Source organism: Ruditapes philippinarum, unplaced genomic scaffold (assembly GCF_026571515.1).
Source record: "Ruditapes philippinarum isolate M1 unplaced genomic scaffold, ASM2657151v2 ctg17020_1_1_1_1, whole genome shotgun sequence".
Lineage (NCBI taxonomy): Eukaryota > Metazoa > Mollusca > Bivalvia > Venerida > Veneridae > Ruditapes > Ruditapes philippinarum.
In genome coordinates this window covers 1-19,049 of record NW_026864159.1, presented here as the reverse complement: position 1 = coordinate 19,049, position 19,049 = coordinate 1, and the positions used below count along the sequence as shown (strand labels likewise).

The following is a 19,049-nucleotide window of genomic DNA, read 5'->3' as shown; positions in this document are numbered from 1 at the left end:
TCGTATTGTAATTCAGCATGGTAATAAAACACGAACAGTAACAAACAATGACAAACAGCTATATCAAAATATATCATAAAAATGTTTTGAGTAAATGAACACACAAAACTCTATATATTAAATAACTGCGGAAATAGCAGCGGCGGGCATTTTAGTAACTTCAAGAGCCGATTGCAGGGGCGTTGTGATTCGAATCCTTGACGATGGAACCACGTTAGGGAAATATTTTAAAAGATCAAAATGCATTATTTCAGTGGACATCAACAAAATGAAGTAAGAAAATATTACAGAATCACTTTAATACATTGATACACATTTAATCTATTGATAATGTTTTTTTCAAGTAATTGATTAATTTGAAATTACCTCTATTTTCTCTGTTTTTAATCATGAGGTTTTTGTGAGTTCATTTTTAGACTCACTCACGGACAATAAGGTTACTTTTATCTGTCAATGAGCTTTCCCTCTCATTAAATATTTTTCTTTTTTTTTCTTTTTTAACGTTATCAATTTAGAAGCTTTGTTGTCTTATTACTTACATTATAAGTATTTCATATAATAAAATTACATTTCATTCCATATTAGTATGAAACAATAATTTCTTAGTTAAACTCATGGCAAATAAAACAGGAATTAACTTGACTAATGTTGTGTTTTGTAATGTAACTGGTATAAAAATGCTAAAACAGTATTTATATAGAAGTATTGAAGTTAGCACAAAGGTTACAATATCACTGTCTTAATTAGATTGTTTGATATCTAAAGATAATGTCACGGTCTTTATTCGATGGTTTGATATCTTAAGCTTATATTACGTCTAAAGAAGATTGTTTGATATCTGAATATGATATCACAGTCTTTATTCGATTGTTTGATTTCTTTAAACGATATCACAGTCTTAGTTAAATTGTTTGATATCTGAATATGATTTCACCATCTTGATAAGACCGTTTGATATTTATAGATAATATCACAGACTTAAAGACATAAGGAGTAAACTGTATAACACATCAACATGTTTCAAGTATTCTAAGGAATTCCTACCCCACCGCTATATAATTGCCTAACCTAGACTTTTTATATGATGGAGATTACACACAGAACTTTATGTACAATCGTTTTATCAAGTAATTTGTTCTCGTTGTTAGTTTAAGTAGGCTAACAAATTGTCAAGAATAACTTATAGAGCTAATTATAATTCTCCAACTGGTAAAAAAGACGATATTTAAAGGAAAAGGAACGTTTTCAAATGATATCCGCCCAATACTGTTTGCTGATTTACGTAACATACACCACTGATTATCTTTCTGAATATACATGTATATAGATGAAAATATGTAAAATCATTTCTTCGCCTGCAAGATGTCCAGTTGAAGCTACGTACCTTGGGAAGAAATTAAACAGCTTTATTTTCTAGAAGTCATAGATAATCGTTAATACTTCCCACACAACAATCATACAAAGACATAGACAGTATTTTTTCTATATGTTTAATGAAGAAGCATACAATATACAAATGATTTACAGTTTTCACACAATACTTATACACCATGAACGACGAAAGTATATATTTGTCGATACATAAATAGGACCATACAAAATACAATTGCTTCACAGTTTTCACATATTAACCAAATACTATGAAAGTATATATTTGTCAATACATTTGATATAGAACCATACAAACTACAATTGCTTTATAATCTGGAAAAAAGTGATCCATCGGAAGCATTAATTACAATAAAATTACATAAGAATTGCAGACTCGGTTTGATTGAGTCTGTACATGAGGGATAATGATTAAGTGCAACATCCATTACGCCCCCTCGCACCGACTTGAGCGGTACTCAATTCTCAACACTTAATAGTACTGGCATCAATGATATCGAAGGTCTATATATATATTTCAATATATTTATAATAAAACCATACAAAATACAATTGCTTTACAAGTTTAACATACTAACCATAGACTATGAAAGTATATAATTTTCTATGCATTTAATGCAGAAGCATGTAATAATATGTCATTGTTTTTATCAAGGCATTTTATGTAGAAACCTTCAATACAGTTACAATTGTTTTACAGTTTTTTACACAATACTTATACATGATGAACGATGAAATTATATATTTGTCAGCACATTTGATGTAGACCCATACAAAATACAATTGTTTAACAATTTTTACACAACAACCATTCACTATGAAAGTATATACATGTATTGATCTCGGCGATTAACGTCCATACAATTTACAATTGTTTTTACCATTTTCACATACCAATCATAAACGATGAAAATATATATTAAATATAAACGACTTAACCATACAGAATACATAAAAAATATGTATAAATATGCAACAAGATACGTGAAATTGACTGGTGAATGATAATTCATAATATCAAAACTGCTTGTATCAGTGATTGGGCTACTATTTGTTAAATGTCATAAAATCTGGAAGGAGGATAAATTAACTGTTTTTTCCATTCCAGGCTTCCCTTAGGCTACAAAACATTTTTTTAATGTCCGACACTAGCTTCATTATGGGTATAATCGTTTTTTGGTCTAACAATTTTTGGGCAATTGATCACTTAATTTATATCCTATATATAAGGGAAAATATCACTTTGTTTGAAATTTATTCAGAATACAATTGCAACACGTGCAGCTTAGATACAAGGCGTGTTGGGTATATTTTTCACTAGTCTTAAAGAGAGAATTAACGATATCTTCAGTAATATGCAGGTTTTCTTGGATGACGACACTTACACTATAAGAATAATTTTTGAAAAAATCTCTTTACAAGTACAAGATCTTATTTAAGAAAACACAGTGACAAAAGACAAATAAAAATGGTTTTTAATTTAAAAAAGACAATGCCTTCAGCTATTCGTTGAACCTTATTTTGATTAAAACAAATTCTAACAGGACAATACATATATATTTAATCAAACACAAAAAGTTAATTTTCTCTTTTAAATTAAACGCTATCTTTTTTCATTTTCGTGTTGTCACGCGGTTATAATCAAACAAATAATAAATATTGTCACGTGATAATGATATTTAAACTGATTATATAATGTCACGTAATTTTATGATGTCACATAGTTATATACGGTGACATGATTTAATGTTTAAACGTGATAATATGCTGTCACGAGATTCTAAGTCACCAATCCAATAACTGAAAATGCCAATGTCTTACAGCAGACTTCTTTCATAGATAAGCCATCGTAAATTCACACCATGTCTGATGCAAAAACAAACCACAATAATTACAAAAAAGTTCTTTTAAGTACGATCGTTAAATTCTCCGAATTTATGAGCTCTGCACCTGATTACTTATCTTGTTTCCTTCGTACCATCATTGATGACGTTCTCAATCCAATTAAGTTATCAAACCCAATGTGTCTGTGTCCAGGTTCACCTGCATAAGTGCCTGGCGTCACATATTTTCCATTTAGATTGACATGAGTACATCCTTGATACCACCAGGCTCCATGTTTGAGCACGGCACAGTTTAAGATAGACCGGTGTCGAGATCACGGTCGTAAGTTGAAAATGGCATTTGATTATTATAAGCAAATCCATTTACTGCATAGAAATATAAATACATTATCAATTAATTATGTCATTGTCATATGTTAAGACGGTTTGCATGTTGACAAGCCCAAATTTCATAAAAAAACGAGTAACTATCCCCACAATCATACAAAACAGCTCATCCGATTCATCTTGGATGTTAAACAATTTTAATATTATGGCAAAGCAGGTCCAATATCAGGTCAGTAGAACATTTAGCTTGTGGGTTTTTTTATAAACCAGTCAAAGGGAAACTTTGCTCTATCAGAGACCAGGTTAATTAGTCGACGACTGAATGTAGAACGTTATGATAAGTGTTATATTGTGGATGTTTACTGCCTTCTTCACAAATACATTGAATTTATTATAATATTATGTATAAAGAACACTCAAAGATGATCTCTTACTGACAATAGCAAAATTTAATATTTTATATCAGGCAAGATATAGCAACATTAAAATTTCAGACATGAATTGGTTCTGCTATAAACAAGATGGGAATGACAAATCTGTTAAAAGTTTATAATACTATTCTTTTGTTATTGTAATATGTCATCTTTTATTTGATTATACATGCATAATTTAAAGAAACGAATTAATTAGAAAAGAATAATGGTTTCGACACATGCAAGATGATTGTAACCTGACGAAAGTAGCTATTAATTTGAAATTATTTGTCATAGACACAAAATGTAAACAATGTAATATTCTGACTTCAATACAAAATTATAAATCATTATATCTGTACTGATGACCAAAATCAACAGATGAAACAGATGGTTCAGGTTATCAGCCAATGGCTCGTGTTTTGGAAACAAAAATAAAAAGCTTTTAAGAAACAAAAATAAAAACTTTTTTTGAGGAATATTGTGCATTTATAACTGTGTACTCTATAAACAAGAGGGCCATGATGGCCCTAGATCGCTCACCTGACTTATCAAAACTCATCCAAACAATTACCTAAACAAGCATTCTGACCAAGTCTCATGACAAGTGAGTCAAAAATGTGACCACTACAGTGTTAAATAGGATTATCCATATTTGAGCAGTGCCACCTAGTTTTTTACCCAGGTGACACATATTCAAACTTGACCTATAAATCATCAAAACAAACTTTCAGACCAATTTCCAGGATACTTGGATCAAAACAGTAGCAACTAGAGTGTTAACAAGATTTTTCTATTTTTAGCTCCGGTGACCTAGTTTCACATGCGATTTCGAACTCATCCAAGTAATTACCTAGACAAGCATCCTGACCAAGTTTGATAAAAATTGAGTCGAAAATGTGACCACTAGAATGTTAACAAGGTTTTTCCATATTTGGGCGGTGTGGCCTAGTTTTTCATCCAAGATGACCCATGTTCGATCTTGACTTAGAAATCATCAAAACAAACTTTCAGACCAATTAACAGAATATTTGGATCACAACAGTAGCCACTAGAGTGTTAACAAGATTTTTCTATTTTTAGCTCATGTGACCTAGTTTTTCATCCGAGATGTCCCATGTTCGATTTATTCCCAGCAATGACCTAGACAAGTTTCCTGACCAAGTTTGATGACAATTGAGTCAAAATTGTGACCACTAGAGTGTTAACAAGTTTTTTTCTATTTTTAGCTCCTGTGACCTAGTTTTTCATCCGAGATGACCCATGTTCGACCTCATCCGAGCTATCACCTAGACAAGCATCTTGATCAAGTTTGATGATGATTGATGCAAAAATGTGACAGCTAGAGTGTTAACAAGGTTTTTCTATTTTTAGCTCCGGTGACCTTCATTTTCATCCGAGATGACCCATGTTCAAACTTATCCGAGCTATCACCTAGACAAACATCTTGACCAAGTTTGATGATGACTGATGCAAAAATGTGACCGCTAGAGTGTTAACAAGGTTTTTCTATTTTTTGCTCCTGTGACCTACTTTTTCATCAGAGATGACCCATGTTCGAACTCATGCAAGCAATAGACTAGACAAGCATTTTGACCAAGTTTGATGATGATTGGTTCAAAAATGTGTCCCACTAGAGTGTTCACACGGTTTTTTTATTTATAGCTCCTGTGACCTACTTTTTCATCCGAGATGACCCATGTTCGAACTCATTCGAGCTATTACCTAGACAAACATCCTGACCAAGTTTGATGATGATTGGGTCAAAAATGTGACCTCTTGAGTGTTCACAAGGTTTTTCTATTTTTAGCTCTTGTGACCTTTCATCCGAGATGAGCCATGTTCGAACTCATCCGAGCTTTCAACTAGATAAGCATTCTGACCAAGTTTGATGATGATTGAGGCAAAAATGCGACCGCTAGAGTGTTCACAAGCAATTGTGGATGTACGACGGACGACGGACGACGGACATTCACCGATCCTAATAGATCACCCTGAGCAAGCTCAGGTGAGCTAAAAATCACACATCAAATAGTTGTGAGAGATTCTGTTAATAGTATAAATGCATAAAACTATGTTCTATGAAAAATTGAACTTGTTTTTCCTTTAAACTGTAACTGCATATTTTTATTTGTTTTAAAGTCGTTGTGCTTTCATTTAGCTAAGTAAATAAAGAGAAAATAAACAAAATAAGACAACAACTTTCAGTTTTAATTACCTGACACCCTAAAACGTATGCATGACCCAATGTTTAGTGTATAATTTGTTCCTTCTGTTAACTTAAAGTCTGAACAAGTTTCATGTCCTGTTGTACTATCATTTTTTGCCATATCAAGACGAATCTCTGTTGAACCTTGTTCAGCTAGTTCTTGTATATACTTTAAACCTGCAAAAATATATCGAACGTAAATATAAACATTTAGAAATTTGCCAAGATATTTAGTAGAATTCAGTCTTTAACATTTCTTACTTAAAAATTACAAACCATTACAATTATAATGACATTGCGTTCTATTTAGGAACATTTTAACCTGCTAGGCTGCCTAATGCATTTAACTTCAACAATTTATGTTTATCAATTTACTTCAACAATGTAAGCTTATGGATACACTTCAGCCACTTTCACTTCACAATTCATTTTTACAACTAAATATGTTTATCAAAACATTTCAACAACTTATGTCAATAATCAGCAATACACCTCAACAACTTAATATGCGTATTAATACACTTCAACAACTTATGTTTATCAATACACTTCAACAAGTTTATATGTGTATTAATACACTTCAACTACTTATGTTTATCAAAATACTTCAACAACATATGTTTATCAATAGACTTCAACAATTTGATATAATTATCAATTCACTTCAAAAACTTTCATAAGCAATGCATTACGGTCAACAAGAAATATTCTAAGTGTATTCGCTTAATAAACTGTTTGTTTACTGTAAGCAAAATATTTGTTCCATCGTAACGAAACTCATCGTCATGTTACGCTTTCAACAAATGCTTAGTGTTTTTATTTAATTGCGGTAATGTTGTACCTTACTCAATAATTGTAATAGATTTGTTTTAAAATGCAATGTTATAAGGAATAAAATATTTTTTCATACCTAGCCACAACTCTCCATTAATGTTCCCAAAGCCATTCTCATACTCAGTAAAGTTGCGATAAAAGTCCAATGACCCGTCTATTCGCCTGTGAAATATCTAAAAAAAAACGCAAACAGGTTAAACGCTTACGAACTATGCATATAATTATTACATAAAAATCATACTAAGTGTGTGTCTGTTTAACGTCAGTTTCATAAAGCTAAGGGTTAAATGTTACTTCAAATAAAAAGATTGACAAAGGTCCTTAATCTTTAAATTTGCTGTTAGAAAACATACCTTTTTGTACTTCTTATCATTTATCTGGCCTATTACAATTGACTCATTGACGAGGTAATGTTCAGTTTATAACAGGCTTATCAGCAGATACTGAAATAATTTCACAGTATAATGATAAGATATAATTTACCAAGCAGTCACACTATATTTGAATGCGGATAAAAGTAAGCCATCATATGTTAGTGTTGAAATATTGTTATTTATACGAGTATTAAAACCAACAAATATACTCTGTGGAATTTTACTGCCTGAAAGAAATTGGAGTAATTGCAATTTGATATTGACGTCTATTTGGCACTATTTGACTGGTTATTCGTACTGAACAAAAAAAGCATACGGCGAGTTAAATGAATGCTATCATGTGAGTATGTCAGGAAATAACAGTTTGCTTATTAAACATTGGAATAAAAGAATCTACATACCGTCCAACCACCGCCTTCGGTTTCCATGTCACAATTCACAGTCAGCATCTTCCCAGATTTCCATAGTTCTATCTCATATTGTCCATTTTTCGCCTCAGGAGCCTTATCAAGGACTTCTTTACAATCACTTTGTACTAGGCAATGAACAAAAAAAAATATTTATTTATTGAACGCCATCTTTCCTTCTTGATCTTGTATTCCGATCTTTACAAGAAGGAATTGTGTAATTAAAAAACGACAAAAGAAACGTTTATCTATTGTATACTTGTGTCATAATGTTTATACATAGTTGGTAAACTTACCATATCTAAGATCTTTTATGACATAATAATATATGACGTAATAATATATGTATAAAATGTCTGGTCTCAGATTAGTGTGCGCAAGTAGTCAAAGCATTAAGTTGTATATTTTTCATGACATTTTCTTTTCCAGATTAGTAACGTAATGCTTTAGTAAATGTGCAATGCATTATGCAAATTTGCTTCCAAAGTAAACGTGTATACGTAGATGTAAAGTCATCTAAATTATAAAAAAATATGTATTTAAGGTAGACCATGGGTAATGGGCACCATAAAGAACTGTAAAATTGACAACATAGGACAGTTATATGTCTTCAAGGTCACCTGTATGCAAAATTTAAATAAAATTTACCGTGTGGTTTATGAGTTATGGATATATTTCTAAACTAAGACCTTGCCATTTGAAGGGCTTATTTTCAGAAATGAGGAAACTGTAAATAATCTGTAATATCATCATTATAAAAAATGTTTTTCTATTGCTCATTGTTAAGAAACAAATAATAACATTCAGGTAACACATTACACAACCAAAATGTTTGGTTCTAAACAAAATGTTCTTAATATGTATAAAAATGTTACCCTACCCCACCCACTTTTAACACTAATTTTACCATTTCCCTATCTAAAATGCCTTATTCAAAATATCCCTAAAATTTATCGAAATGAGGGTCTGTTTTCAAACTTTGCCTAAATTTTTTCAAAGGTATATTAGTTGATCATGCGAAATATAAAATACTTTTACCGTGTAGTTTTTATTTTATCGAACTTTGAAAATATCTGGTATCATATTTGTTATAAATTTTGGCATTATTTAACAAAAAAAATACCTAAAATAATTATATAATTAAAATCAAACTTTTTTTCTTCCATAAGGGATCAGAGAGATACATAAATAATGTTAAAAAGAAAAAAAGAAAGAAAAAAAAAGTTGCCCCTTCTGGGGTTTGAACCCACGCCCCTCAATTACAATGTAGTTTACAAGCGATTCTTGCCTAATTGAATACTCTTCAAAGTGGAGGTAATGCATTACCCATGGTCTACCTTAAAGGTAAAGTAATTGTATAGGCAAAACACCGACTCTCTTGCTTTGTAGAAATGTAGGCATTATTAAGCATATTCTTTAACCTAACACTAAACAAAGAAAACCGGCAGGAAAACTGCCTTCTTAGACTATTATTTCTTTTCTTAACTATAAAATACAATGTTTAAAGAAATATATGGTTAAATATTCAAAAAGAAAAGACATTTGTCATCTAATAATGTTATTTCATGTTTATGATAAAGAACAAATAATTTACCGTCCGTTTGAAAGAGAATTCTAAAGCAATCATTGTGCCAATACACCTGTCTGTTTTTTTTAAACATTATCCTTCTTTACAACTTTTGAGAAAAACAAAACAATATTACTTGCTTGATCAGAATACAAAAATGTAATTGTCTAAAAGACATCATCCAATATATTTTCTGTCTTTCTGTTTATATATAAGAATATTTAGATAATAAAACATTAATTTATTTACATAATCACATTAAGTGCCAAAGCAAATGTTTTGAAATACCATCTCGCAGTATGACAACTTTTATTCTACCGTCATTGCTAATTTAGATGAAGTATTAAGACAAGATAAAAAACAGCAATATTTAAATATGTTACATTTTTCTTTCGTGCACGTTGCAGGCTGCCATTTTCCTGAACCCTCACATTTCACCATTTCTTGACTAGGAACATATCCTTGGTCACATTTTACTAGAGCTTCGTCAAGGAACTTGTTATCTCCAGGCGAACTAATCTGTATTTTACCATTTTCAATTTTCTGATCAAAAGCACAGGCTGGAAATAATAATAATAATAATAACGATAACAATTATAAAAAATAAAAATAATAATAAAAATAATAAGGTACTATCTAAACAATAGTTTCTACTTCACATTTTTTTTTTCTAAGGCCAATTTCTGAATTATCATTTTTGATAATATAACGATTTAGGTACAAATCGTGATCAAGAATCCTATGTTATATCTGTGTAAACATATAGTTTCTTGCTGGAAAAAATGTTAAAGGTATAATGCGTTTTATTTTTTCTATTATTTTGTTAATTTTTTTTTGTTTGTCCTATTTGTTATATTAAATGGACTTCGCTGAATTTTAATGACATAACCTGTCTGGAATGATTTTTCGAGATAAACATTCAGTATGATCTAGGGTTAGACTTATAACTTGTCTTCAAAATTTCAGATCATTCGCTTACTCCATTTTTCTATAAAGATTATTGCAATTCCGAAAATGACCCAAAACTGAGAAGCGTGGAAATGCTTTCCATTCAAATCAGGCTAATAATAGCACAAAACTACGATGTTTACTTAATTTCTGAGTATTATTGTTAACTATCGTATCATTTGTATGTCTTTCTGTTTTAAGTGCTCCAGTTGATCTACATAAGAAATTCAAATTTTATGATTTTTAGACTTTTGGACATCAGTGGAATTCCTTCAATACACATACGTATCAGTCGGGCGGAGTTTGTCTAGTATAGAGCATCCTTTTATACATGTCTTCAAGGACAGTACTTTTTAGAACATGGCATCTATCAAACAAAAATTATTGCGTTAATATTTCTTGAAAAATTATACAACATTTCATTCAATAACAAATAAAAAATGTACAAATGAAAGTTTTTACGAACTTATGTCTTTTCACACATGTGAAGCGCCATTTTGGTAACATCTTTGGTTCGGTTTACACGGCCTTGAGCCACAACTTCCAACCATTGTCTGTAAACAGAAGAACAGTTATAAACAATATTCGTAACATTAATTAACAAATCATTTTGTTAAATTACAAGAACTATTAAAATACATATTTTCTCAAAGAGACATACTTCTATGAGCGCTTCGTTTTTATATTATAGACAATGAGACAAATTTCTGAGATTTTTCCTCGAAATAATATCTTTTGCACAACAAAATGTTAGACAGGAAAACAACATTCACGTTTCAGACATGATAATAACATTCATATGTTACGATGAACTTTTCAAATATAATTCAAATGTAAGAATAACTATTTCCCTCAAGGTTGAATTTTTAATCATTTTCGTTTCCAAAAGTTGTACATATTATAACAATTAATAAATTGAGATACTTACGCTAGGCCATTCGCTAATATCAGAGAATATAGAACCTCTTTTTGTTTCAAACTCCGATGGATCAACGGACGACCTATCAACATCATTTAACTTACACACGTGCTCGTTTCTGTCAAAGTCGAACGATTTACAGACGGACATTGACATACAGGTTCGCGCACAATCTTGATGGTTTTTATCATTTACTTCTAACACGGAATGGCCGATCAATGCTTTATTAAGAATGTCCTTGCTTATTTCAAATGAACTGCATTTGTTTGAGTAAACTGTTCCGAATAAAACAGCGTTAATAATTATAATTCCTGCAGTCAAAGCCATTGTATTAAAAGTAAAATATTTTTGTTATTATCCACAGATATATAAAATGAAATAAAACAACGACAGAGTCTGAAAGCGAAGAACAGTCCTGTCTCTATGGTTTGGTAATGTGCTATATGTACGAGTAAGGCTGGTTAACATCAATTGCGTGACACATGCCCTTGTAATTGATCTTTGTTGAATCGTCCAATCTAAAAACAGTCACATGTTTCATCTGTTTATAATTCAATAAATGCATAACAACCAAGTATTTGGTTTGGTTTAGTTAACGTACCCAGTACTTTTGCAAACTATTCTATCTTGAAGCATTGATAAATGGCTGTGAATAAAACTTAAAACGATTGTAACGAAGTAGTTTGACATCCACTTATGACAAGCGGTTATTACAGTCATTTAAATCAATATTGACTCCCCGTTGACTAACATTCTGAAATATTATGACCTCCCCGTACAATAAATGACATCCCCATGGTAGCCATTATGTACGTACGAGATGACAATTGTAAAAATTTGTTTTAAAAATGAATCAGGCAAATTAATCTCAAAATTGCTTAACAGAATGCATGTCTTATAGGTAAATTTGATTCTACAGCTAACCATGATACATACACATCAACAACAATGACGACAACAATAACAATAACAACAACAGCGATAAAGGCGGTGGCGACGACGACGACGACGACAATAAACAAAAACAAACAGATATTTATAAGAATAGATAAAATGCACCATCAGCAATTACTTGAAGATAACACAATAATATAATAATAATAATAATAATAATAATAATAATAATAATAAAGACTTTATTTAACGAGAGAACTCATTTGAACAAACATATCAATCTTCCATGAGGCCCTCAACAAGGAACAATGTAAATTTAACATATTCAAACTATTAAAATACATAAATGTAAAAACATACAGGAGATTATCAATTTGCATACATGGATGTGTGATAATACCTCAAGTATAAGGTTTTAAAATGGTTAACAGATGTAGCAGACTTAATATAATCAGGAAGGCCATTCCAAATACAAGATCCAGAATAAACAAAAGACTTACGAAATTGTTCAGTATTTGGTCTAGGGGTATAAAGTTGAAAATCAGATGATGAACGTAAAATGCGAGTATGAACATCTGACGATAAAATGAAATTATTCAATAAATAGGTAGGAGTTCAGAAAAAAGTTCAGCAGATGGAGTGTCATAATCTTTGTCTAGAATTAGTCTTGCAGCTCTCTTTTGGAACTTAATGAGTTTATCTTCTAGAAAAGACGTACAGTTACCGTAAATTATGCAACAATAATCAAGATGTGGTAAAATATATGCATTGTAAAATATTTTACGTACAGGTATAGATATGAATAATTTAATACGTGATAATAAATGTAACAATGAGTTACACTTTTTAAGAACATTGTCAATATGGCTTTGCCAAGACAAGGTGTTATTAATTGTAATACCCAATAATTTTTCTTCAGAGCTACAAAAAAAATTGCTCTGTTTTATATAGAATACAAGGATTACTTTCATGGATATAATTTTGCTTGTGTTTTGAGGAAATATACATGACCTTAGTTTTGTTAACATTGATAGACATGCGATTCAAATCACACCCATTTGTTGGCATTTAAAAGATCATGAGTAAGAGATTCAACTACTCTGTTTAGGGATACATCAGAGGTTGAAAGGGTAGTGTCATCAGCAAAAATATCAGTTTCTGTTTTTTCCATAGACAAAGGCAGGTCATTGATATAGATTAAAAACAGTATAGGACCTAGCACTGAGCCCTGAGGAACTCCAGTAGTTACTGAACTTGACTCTGAATATAAACCGGATATGTAAGTTTGTTGGGTTCTGCAATCTAAATAGGAGGAAAACCAAGCAACTGATGAAGGGTCTATGTTATACATTCTAAGCTTTTTAATAATAATAGAGTGATCCACATAGTCAAAAGCTTTAGAGAGATCAAGGAAAATTGAACCAACTATTTCATTTTTGTCAATAGCTGTAATCCAATCATCAATAATTCTAATCAATGCTGTTTGACATGAATGATTTGACCTGAATCCAGACTGACGTTGGTAAAGAAGTTGATTTTTCTCAAGGTATTGCTTTAAATGTGAACTGACATGACGTTCAAGAATAAGTGATATCAAGGGAAGTATGGAAATCGGCCTATAGTTTCTTTTATCACTTTTAGAACCCTTTTTATGTATAGGAATGACTTTTGCATTTTTGAATGATTTAGGAAATGTTTTGTTTAGAATACTGTTATTGAATATAGTGGTAAGTATGGGAGCAATAATATGAGCTGATAACTTTAGAAACCTTGCACTGAGACCATCTGACCCACATGACTTTGTAATATCAATCGATTTTATTTGGTTCAACACATAAGAGAGCTCTATTTTAGGTATTTTGAAAGGGGGTATATGCTGAAGTTTAGATGCATTTACTTCAACAAGCTCAGGATTTTCATAACCAGTCTGATTAATGGCATGATGGGATTGGTGGAGATTTGCAAATTGTCTGTTGAATAAATTTGCAGTGATTAAAGGGTCAGAAACCGGGTTGCCATCATCATCATCAATAAAATGTGTTTGAACCTTGGATTTGTAACCAGATAATTCATTTAGACCAGTCCATAATTTCTTTGGGTTGTGTTTGTTTTGATTGATAGTATCATTATAATATTGTCGCTTAGAATCATATATGAGCGACTTAACGTGTTGTTTCCATATGTTGTAATTATATGTGTCATTAACTCTATGAAACTGGTGTTTTGTTTTAATAGCATCGAGGATGTTTTTATTAATCCAGTTTGGTTGGGTGACCTTCTTTACTCGTTTTTTTCTGGTTGGTGCATGTTTTTCAAGGACAGACAAAAATTTATCAGTGAACAAATCTATTGAGTTATCTTGATTTTCTACAAATGCTACTTCTGACCAGAGTTGCTCTGACAATTCGGTTAAAAATCGATTTTCATCAAAGTGTTTAAGAGACCGGAAGGTTATTGTCTTATGCATGGGACCTTTAACACTGATATTTGAAAGTTTGCGTGTAAGACAAATGGGAAAATGGTCACTAATGGATAAGGAAGGTACAAAAACACCGACTACATTTTGAGGCATGTTTGAAAAGGCATGATCTATCAATGTAGCAGAGCTTGAAGTTACTCTGGTAGGAGATTCAACAAGCTGAGAAAAATTTACAGACTGCATTAGATCTAACCAAGATTTAGAAAAATTATCATGCTTTAAAATATCATAGTTAAAATCTCCAATAACAATACATTCTTTTTCCTCTAAATAAGATTTTTCTAAGGATATAGCAAAATTATCAAGCCACTCAACTTTAGAAGATGGTGGTCTGTATGCATAACACAATAATAACGATTTACATTTAGGCTGTTTAAGTTCAAGCCAAATGGATTCAATAGAAATACTTTCTAAATCAGATCTATGTACAAAAGATAAACAGTCTCTAACATAAATAATTAAACCGCCTCCATTGGAAGGCCTGTCCTTGCGAAAAAGTGTAAAATTGTCCAACTGTAGTTCATTGTCTAGAAAATTTACATTTAGAAACGTTTCACATAAACAGAGTATATCAATTTTTTGTTCTGAAATTATAATTTTGAGTTCGTCTAATTTTGGGTACAAATAGTGAATGTTAAGATGTAGTATGTTCAACCCTTTATGCGTGTACCAAGAGTTACTAATCTTATTGGAGTCATAGTTTAAAGTATTGTCGTTTACAATTTCATTAGTCAAATTAACATTGGTTTCTCCATATTGAAATGAATTATTTTCACAAATATCTAACGACGGCGATCCCAAGAATTCTGATTCCTCAGCCATGAAGTTGGTACTGGCATGTAGACCATGTTCTCGTCTCTCCTCCCTGTAAACCTCCCTTTCTGAAAATGAGACTTGTTGTCCATTTTGTTACTGCTATGGTCATCAGATGGCATCGTAGATATGCCTAGGACATAGTTTATAGCCTTCCTCATGTTTGTTCCAAACAGTTTTCCACCCTTTCTATTTAGATGTAAATAGTCTTTATACAGCGATTTGTCTGGAGTACCATGCAGGATAAAGTCAGAGTCATGGTTGATATAGTGATGACCACCATCTGCACACAGATCTCTAAACCTGTTGTTGGTTTCAGATATAATGGTGTTGACAAGTTTGTCATTTCTTCTAGGTAGAATTGAAGAAATGATTATTTTACACTCTGAGTTGATGGTTTTTACAGTGTGTATTGTATCCTTCAGCTCATCAACTATGTACTGGCTGGAATCTGCATCAGATATATTATTTGTGCCTACATGAAGTACTATTACATCTTTATCCTTTATTCCATTTGAATCTGTATCATTCATTGATATGAAGGTATTTTCAATTGTGCGTATTCTTCCACCAGAGTGAGTCTTGATGTTAAACTTTCACATTAAAGTCTGACATTCTGTTCGCACTCAGGATACCTGTCATTGAATCACCTGCTATAAATGCAGAGTATTTAGATTTTGAATTTTGATTTTCTGTTGGCCGAGTGTTATTTTCAGGGTTTTTTGTGTTAATTTGTTTGTCTTTCTCAATATTATCCTGTTTATGGGACTCAGGCGAGATCGTTTTTTCAGCAGAAGTCTGTATTACCGATCTACCAATTTGCTGTTTTACTTCATACATTTCTTTCAACAGTTCATCTCTCAAGTCTTTAATGTCTTTAGCTACTTTCTTTCCTACACACTCTGTCACACTTTCAATTTTCGATTCGATACTGTCTGCTTTCATTGTAGACTTGGCCAATCGATCAGCTAGTTGTGTTTTCTCTTTTGACAGTGTTGCATTTTGCTTCTTTAATTTTTCATTTGATTCTTCAAGTACAAGACATTCAGCTGTAGCTTTGCTCAGATTATGTTTCAGTTTTGATAACTCACTTTCAACTTTTTTACACTTGTCATTTTGTTCAATGACTTTCATGCGTAGAATTTCATTTTCACGTTTTGTATTTTCTAGTACATTGAGCAATTTTTCATTTTCACATTTCAGAATTTTGGATTGAGACAGAAACTGTTTTAATGTGTTTTTAAGGTCTTTGTTTTCTTCCATTTGCTTTTTAAGCTCTTCATTGTTGTTATCAGTAGTATCTTTGTTAACTAATGGACATATTAATGGTTCACTTTCATCATTACCAACCATACCTTTTACAGACCTATCTGTAGTGATGATAACAGACAGATTGTCACACTTAATTACGTCTTCATTCACTAAAGGTTCATTTATATCAGACTCAAATCCTTCTTTCACTAAAGTTTCATCACTATTTGCATTATTTTCAATCTGAACAATTTTTACTTGCTCACTTTTTGATGATTTTTCAGCTACTGGCTGTTTGACAAAGGTTTGCTCATTGTTGTTGTTATTGAAAAGTGTTGCGCTACCTCCCTTTAAATAAGACGCGCTCCTTTGATTACTTGGTCTAATTGGTGTCCTGTTTCTTGGACTACGCAAGAGATTTACCATGCTAGAGAGATATTGCAGAGGACTTTTGGATGTTCTACTACTGACTGGAGAACTATCATTTTGGTTTACTTCGTTTGGAGATTGACGATTGTCTGGAATGGTCACACTCAATTTATCCAATATTGTTTTAAAAATTGTGTTCTTCCACTTCCAACATCCTTTCCCTTGAATAAATATTGTTTTATTTTCATAAATTGTGACAACAGTTTTCTTTTCATTTTCAGATATGTGTGTTTCAATACCATTAGTGTTTTTGTTTATTTTAAAAGAGTACTTTTTACATAGATAATCCTTTATTTCTTCATATGTTTCCTGTGTAAAAATTGTAACAGTGATGGCATCAGTTTTATTTGAAAATTTTGTGTTATATAATACACCTTCATTTCTATCATTAAAATCGATAGTTTCTTCCATTTTCACATTTTACACGACACACCAAGGACGGTACCATATGCGAAACTATTAGCGGTTTTCAACCGTTACAGTTTGTACTTTAGTTTAGTTGGCGTACTTTCCGGTTTATTCTAATCAAGTATACCGCTATACAAATTGATGAGCGTCTATATATCATGATCGTAATTGTCTGCACAAGGTCATTCTCATTTCTTACAATTTAGACGTGTATTTCAAAAATAAAAACCATAGTTACTTTCCTTTAATGTTATTTCACTATTGTGCAAAGTTATTTTATAATCAATCACGTGTATCCATATAAATTTTGTAAAAATAATTCGGCGAGTGCCGCGGATGTTTACATGCTGTGCTCATATAATATGAGAAAGGCAAAAGCTTAAAGAGGGCACATTCCCGGAAACTATACAAACTTACACCTGCACACTTTCGGTCACACAATTCTCTTTTAAAACACTATTTTTTCCTTTCAATATTTCATGTTTTATCTGATATCTAAATTGAATCCAACCATCGGGGAACATGAATTCACTTAAAATATAATTTCGGGATCAATACAAAAAGTATTTACATTTTGGGAAAATGATATCGTTAAACGGCAACCTACCGAAAAATTGATATTAATTTGGTGTCTATTTCTTTCTATTATTTTCTATATTTTATAAATAAGTTGTGTATAAAGGTAATTATTGCCTGGGTTACACAGGTGCAATCCCGGGTTTTAGTATGATAAATGTCAGGCGGCGGACGGAGATAAAATTTCGTAACACTTTTCTCAGCAACTATTTATCACAGTTTCTTGATAGTTAGTATACATCATAAACACGTGGTCCCATCCTGTTTGCCGACTCAGTTAAATTTCGACATTGATGGTCAATGGTAGGAGTTTTGTAACAGTTTTCCTAGGAACTACTTATCACAGCCTATTCATATTTGGTATACAGCGTTAACATGTGGTCCCAGACCGTGGGATTGGTGTTCAGGTGTGTCGCTTATCCACTTCCTGTTAACCGACACTGTTAATGGTCAATGTTAGAACAGTTTCGTAACAGTTATATCAGTAATTACTTATTACAGCCTCTTCATATTTGGTATATAGCATTGCCATGTGGTCCCAGACCGTGATTTTTGAGCTCAGGTCTGTTGCTCATCTACTTCCTGTTTACCGACTTAGTTAAAATTTTGACATTAATGGTCAATGTAAAAATTTAAATTATCTTCACGGATTTAAGATTCAATCTCTTTATTAGCTCCAGCAGGTAAGAAAATTTTAACCCCTTGTGATACTTTCAGTTTATAACACCCGAGTTTAGTCAGAATAATAGTTCCTGTTTCGGCGTCATATTACCTAAATTTTATCGATGCGCCGCAAAACCAAACCTAACACAAAAAGTATCAAATATCACTTCCTCGTCTAAAGATCTTTATATTTATTTTTAAATAATATTTAGCTATACCTCATTCTAAATCTATCATTCTTCAAGTTGAAAGTACATAGCTAACACGTGTTAAAACAGTTATACCCGGACATTAAGGTTTATTTT

At 31.7% G+C, this 19,049-nt stretch overlaps 2 protein-coding genes across 2 annotated transcripts; both read right to left on the bottom strand.

Moving 5' to 3' along the window:
- Positions 1–2,793: 2,793 nt before the first annotated feature.
- On the bottom strand, positions 2,794–10,595 carry LOC132724640 (fibrinogen-like protein A). The gene is made up of 6 exons (XM_060709574.1): positions 10,592–10,595; positions 9,748–9,924; positions 7,792–7,925; positions 7,093–7,189; positions 6,192–6,359; positions 2,794–3,599 (listed from the first exon to the last, which is right to left on the bottom strand). Exons 1-6 carry the CDS (start codon positions 10,593–10,595, stop codon positions 3,526–3,528), a joined length of 654 nt encoding a protein of 217 aa, XP_060565557.1. The 3' UTR covers positions 2,794–3,525.
- A 149-nt stretch (positions 10,596–10,744) lies between these two features.
- LOC132724639 (uncharacterized) lies at positions 10,745–11,592 on the bottom strand. The gene is made up of 2 exons (XM_060709573.1): positions 11,241–11,592; positions 10,745–10,866 (listed from the first exon to the last, which is right to left on the bottom strand). Exons 1-2 carry the CDS (start codon positions 11,556–11,558, stop codon positions 10,789–10,791), a joined length of 396 nt encoding a protein of 131 aa, XP_060565556.1. The 5' UTR covers positions 11,559–11,592; the 3' UTR covers positions 10,745–10,788.
- Between the last annotated feature and the right edge of the window lie 7,457 nt (positions 11,593–19,049).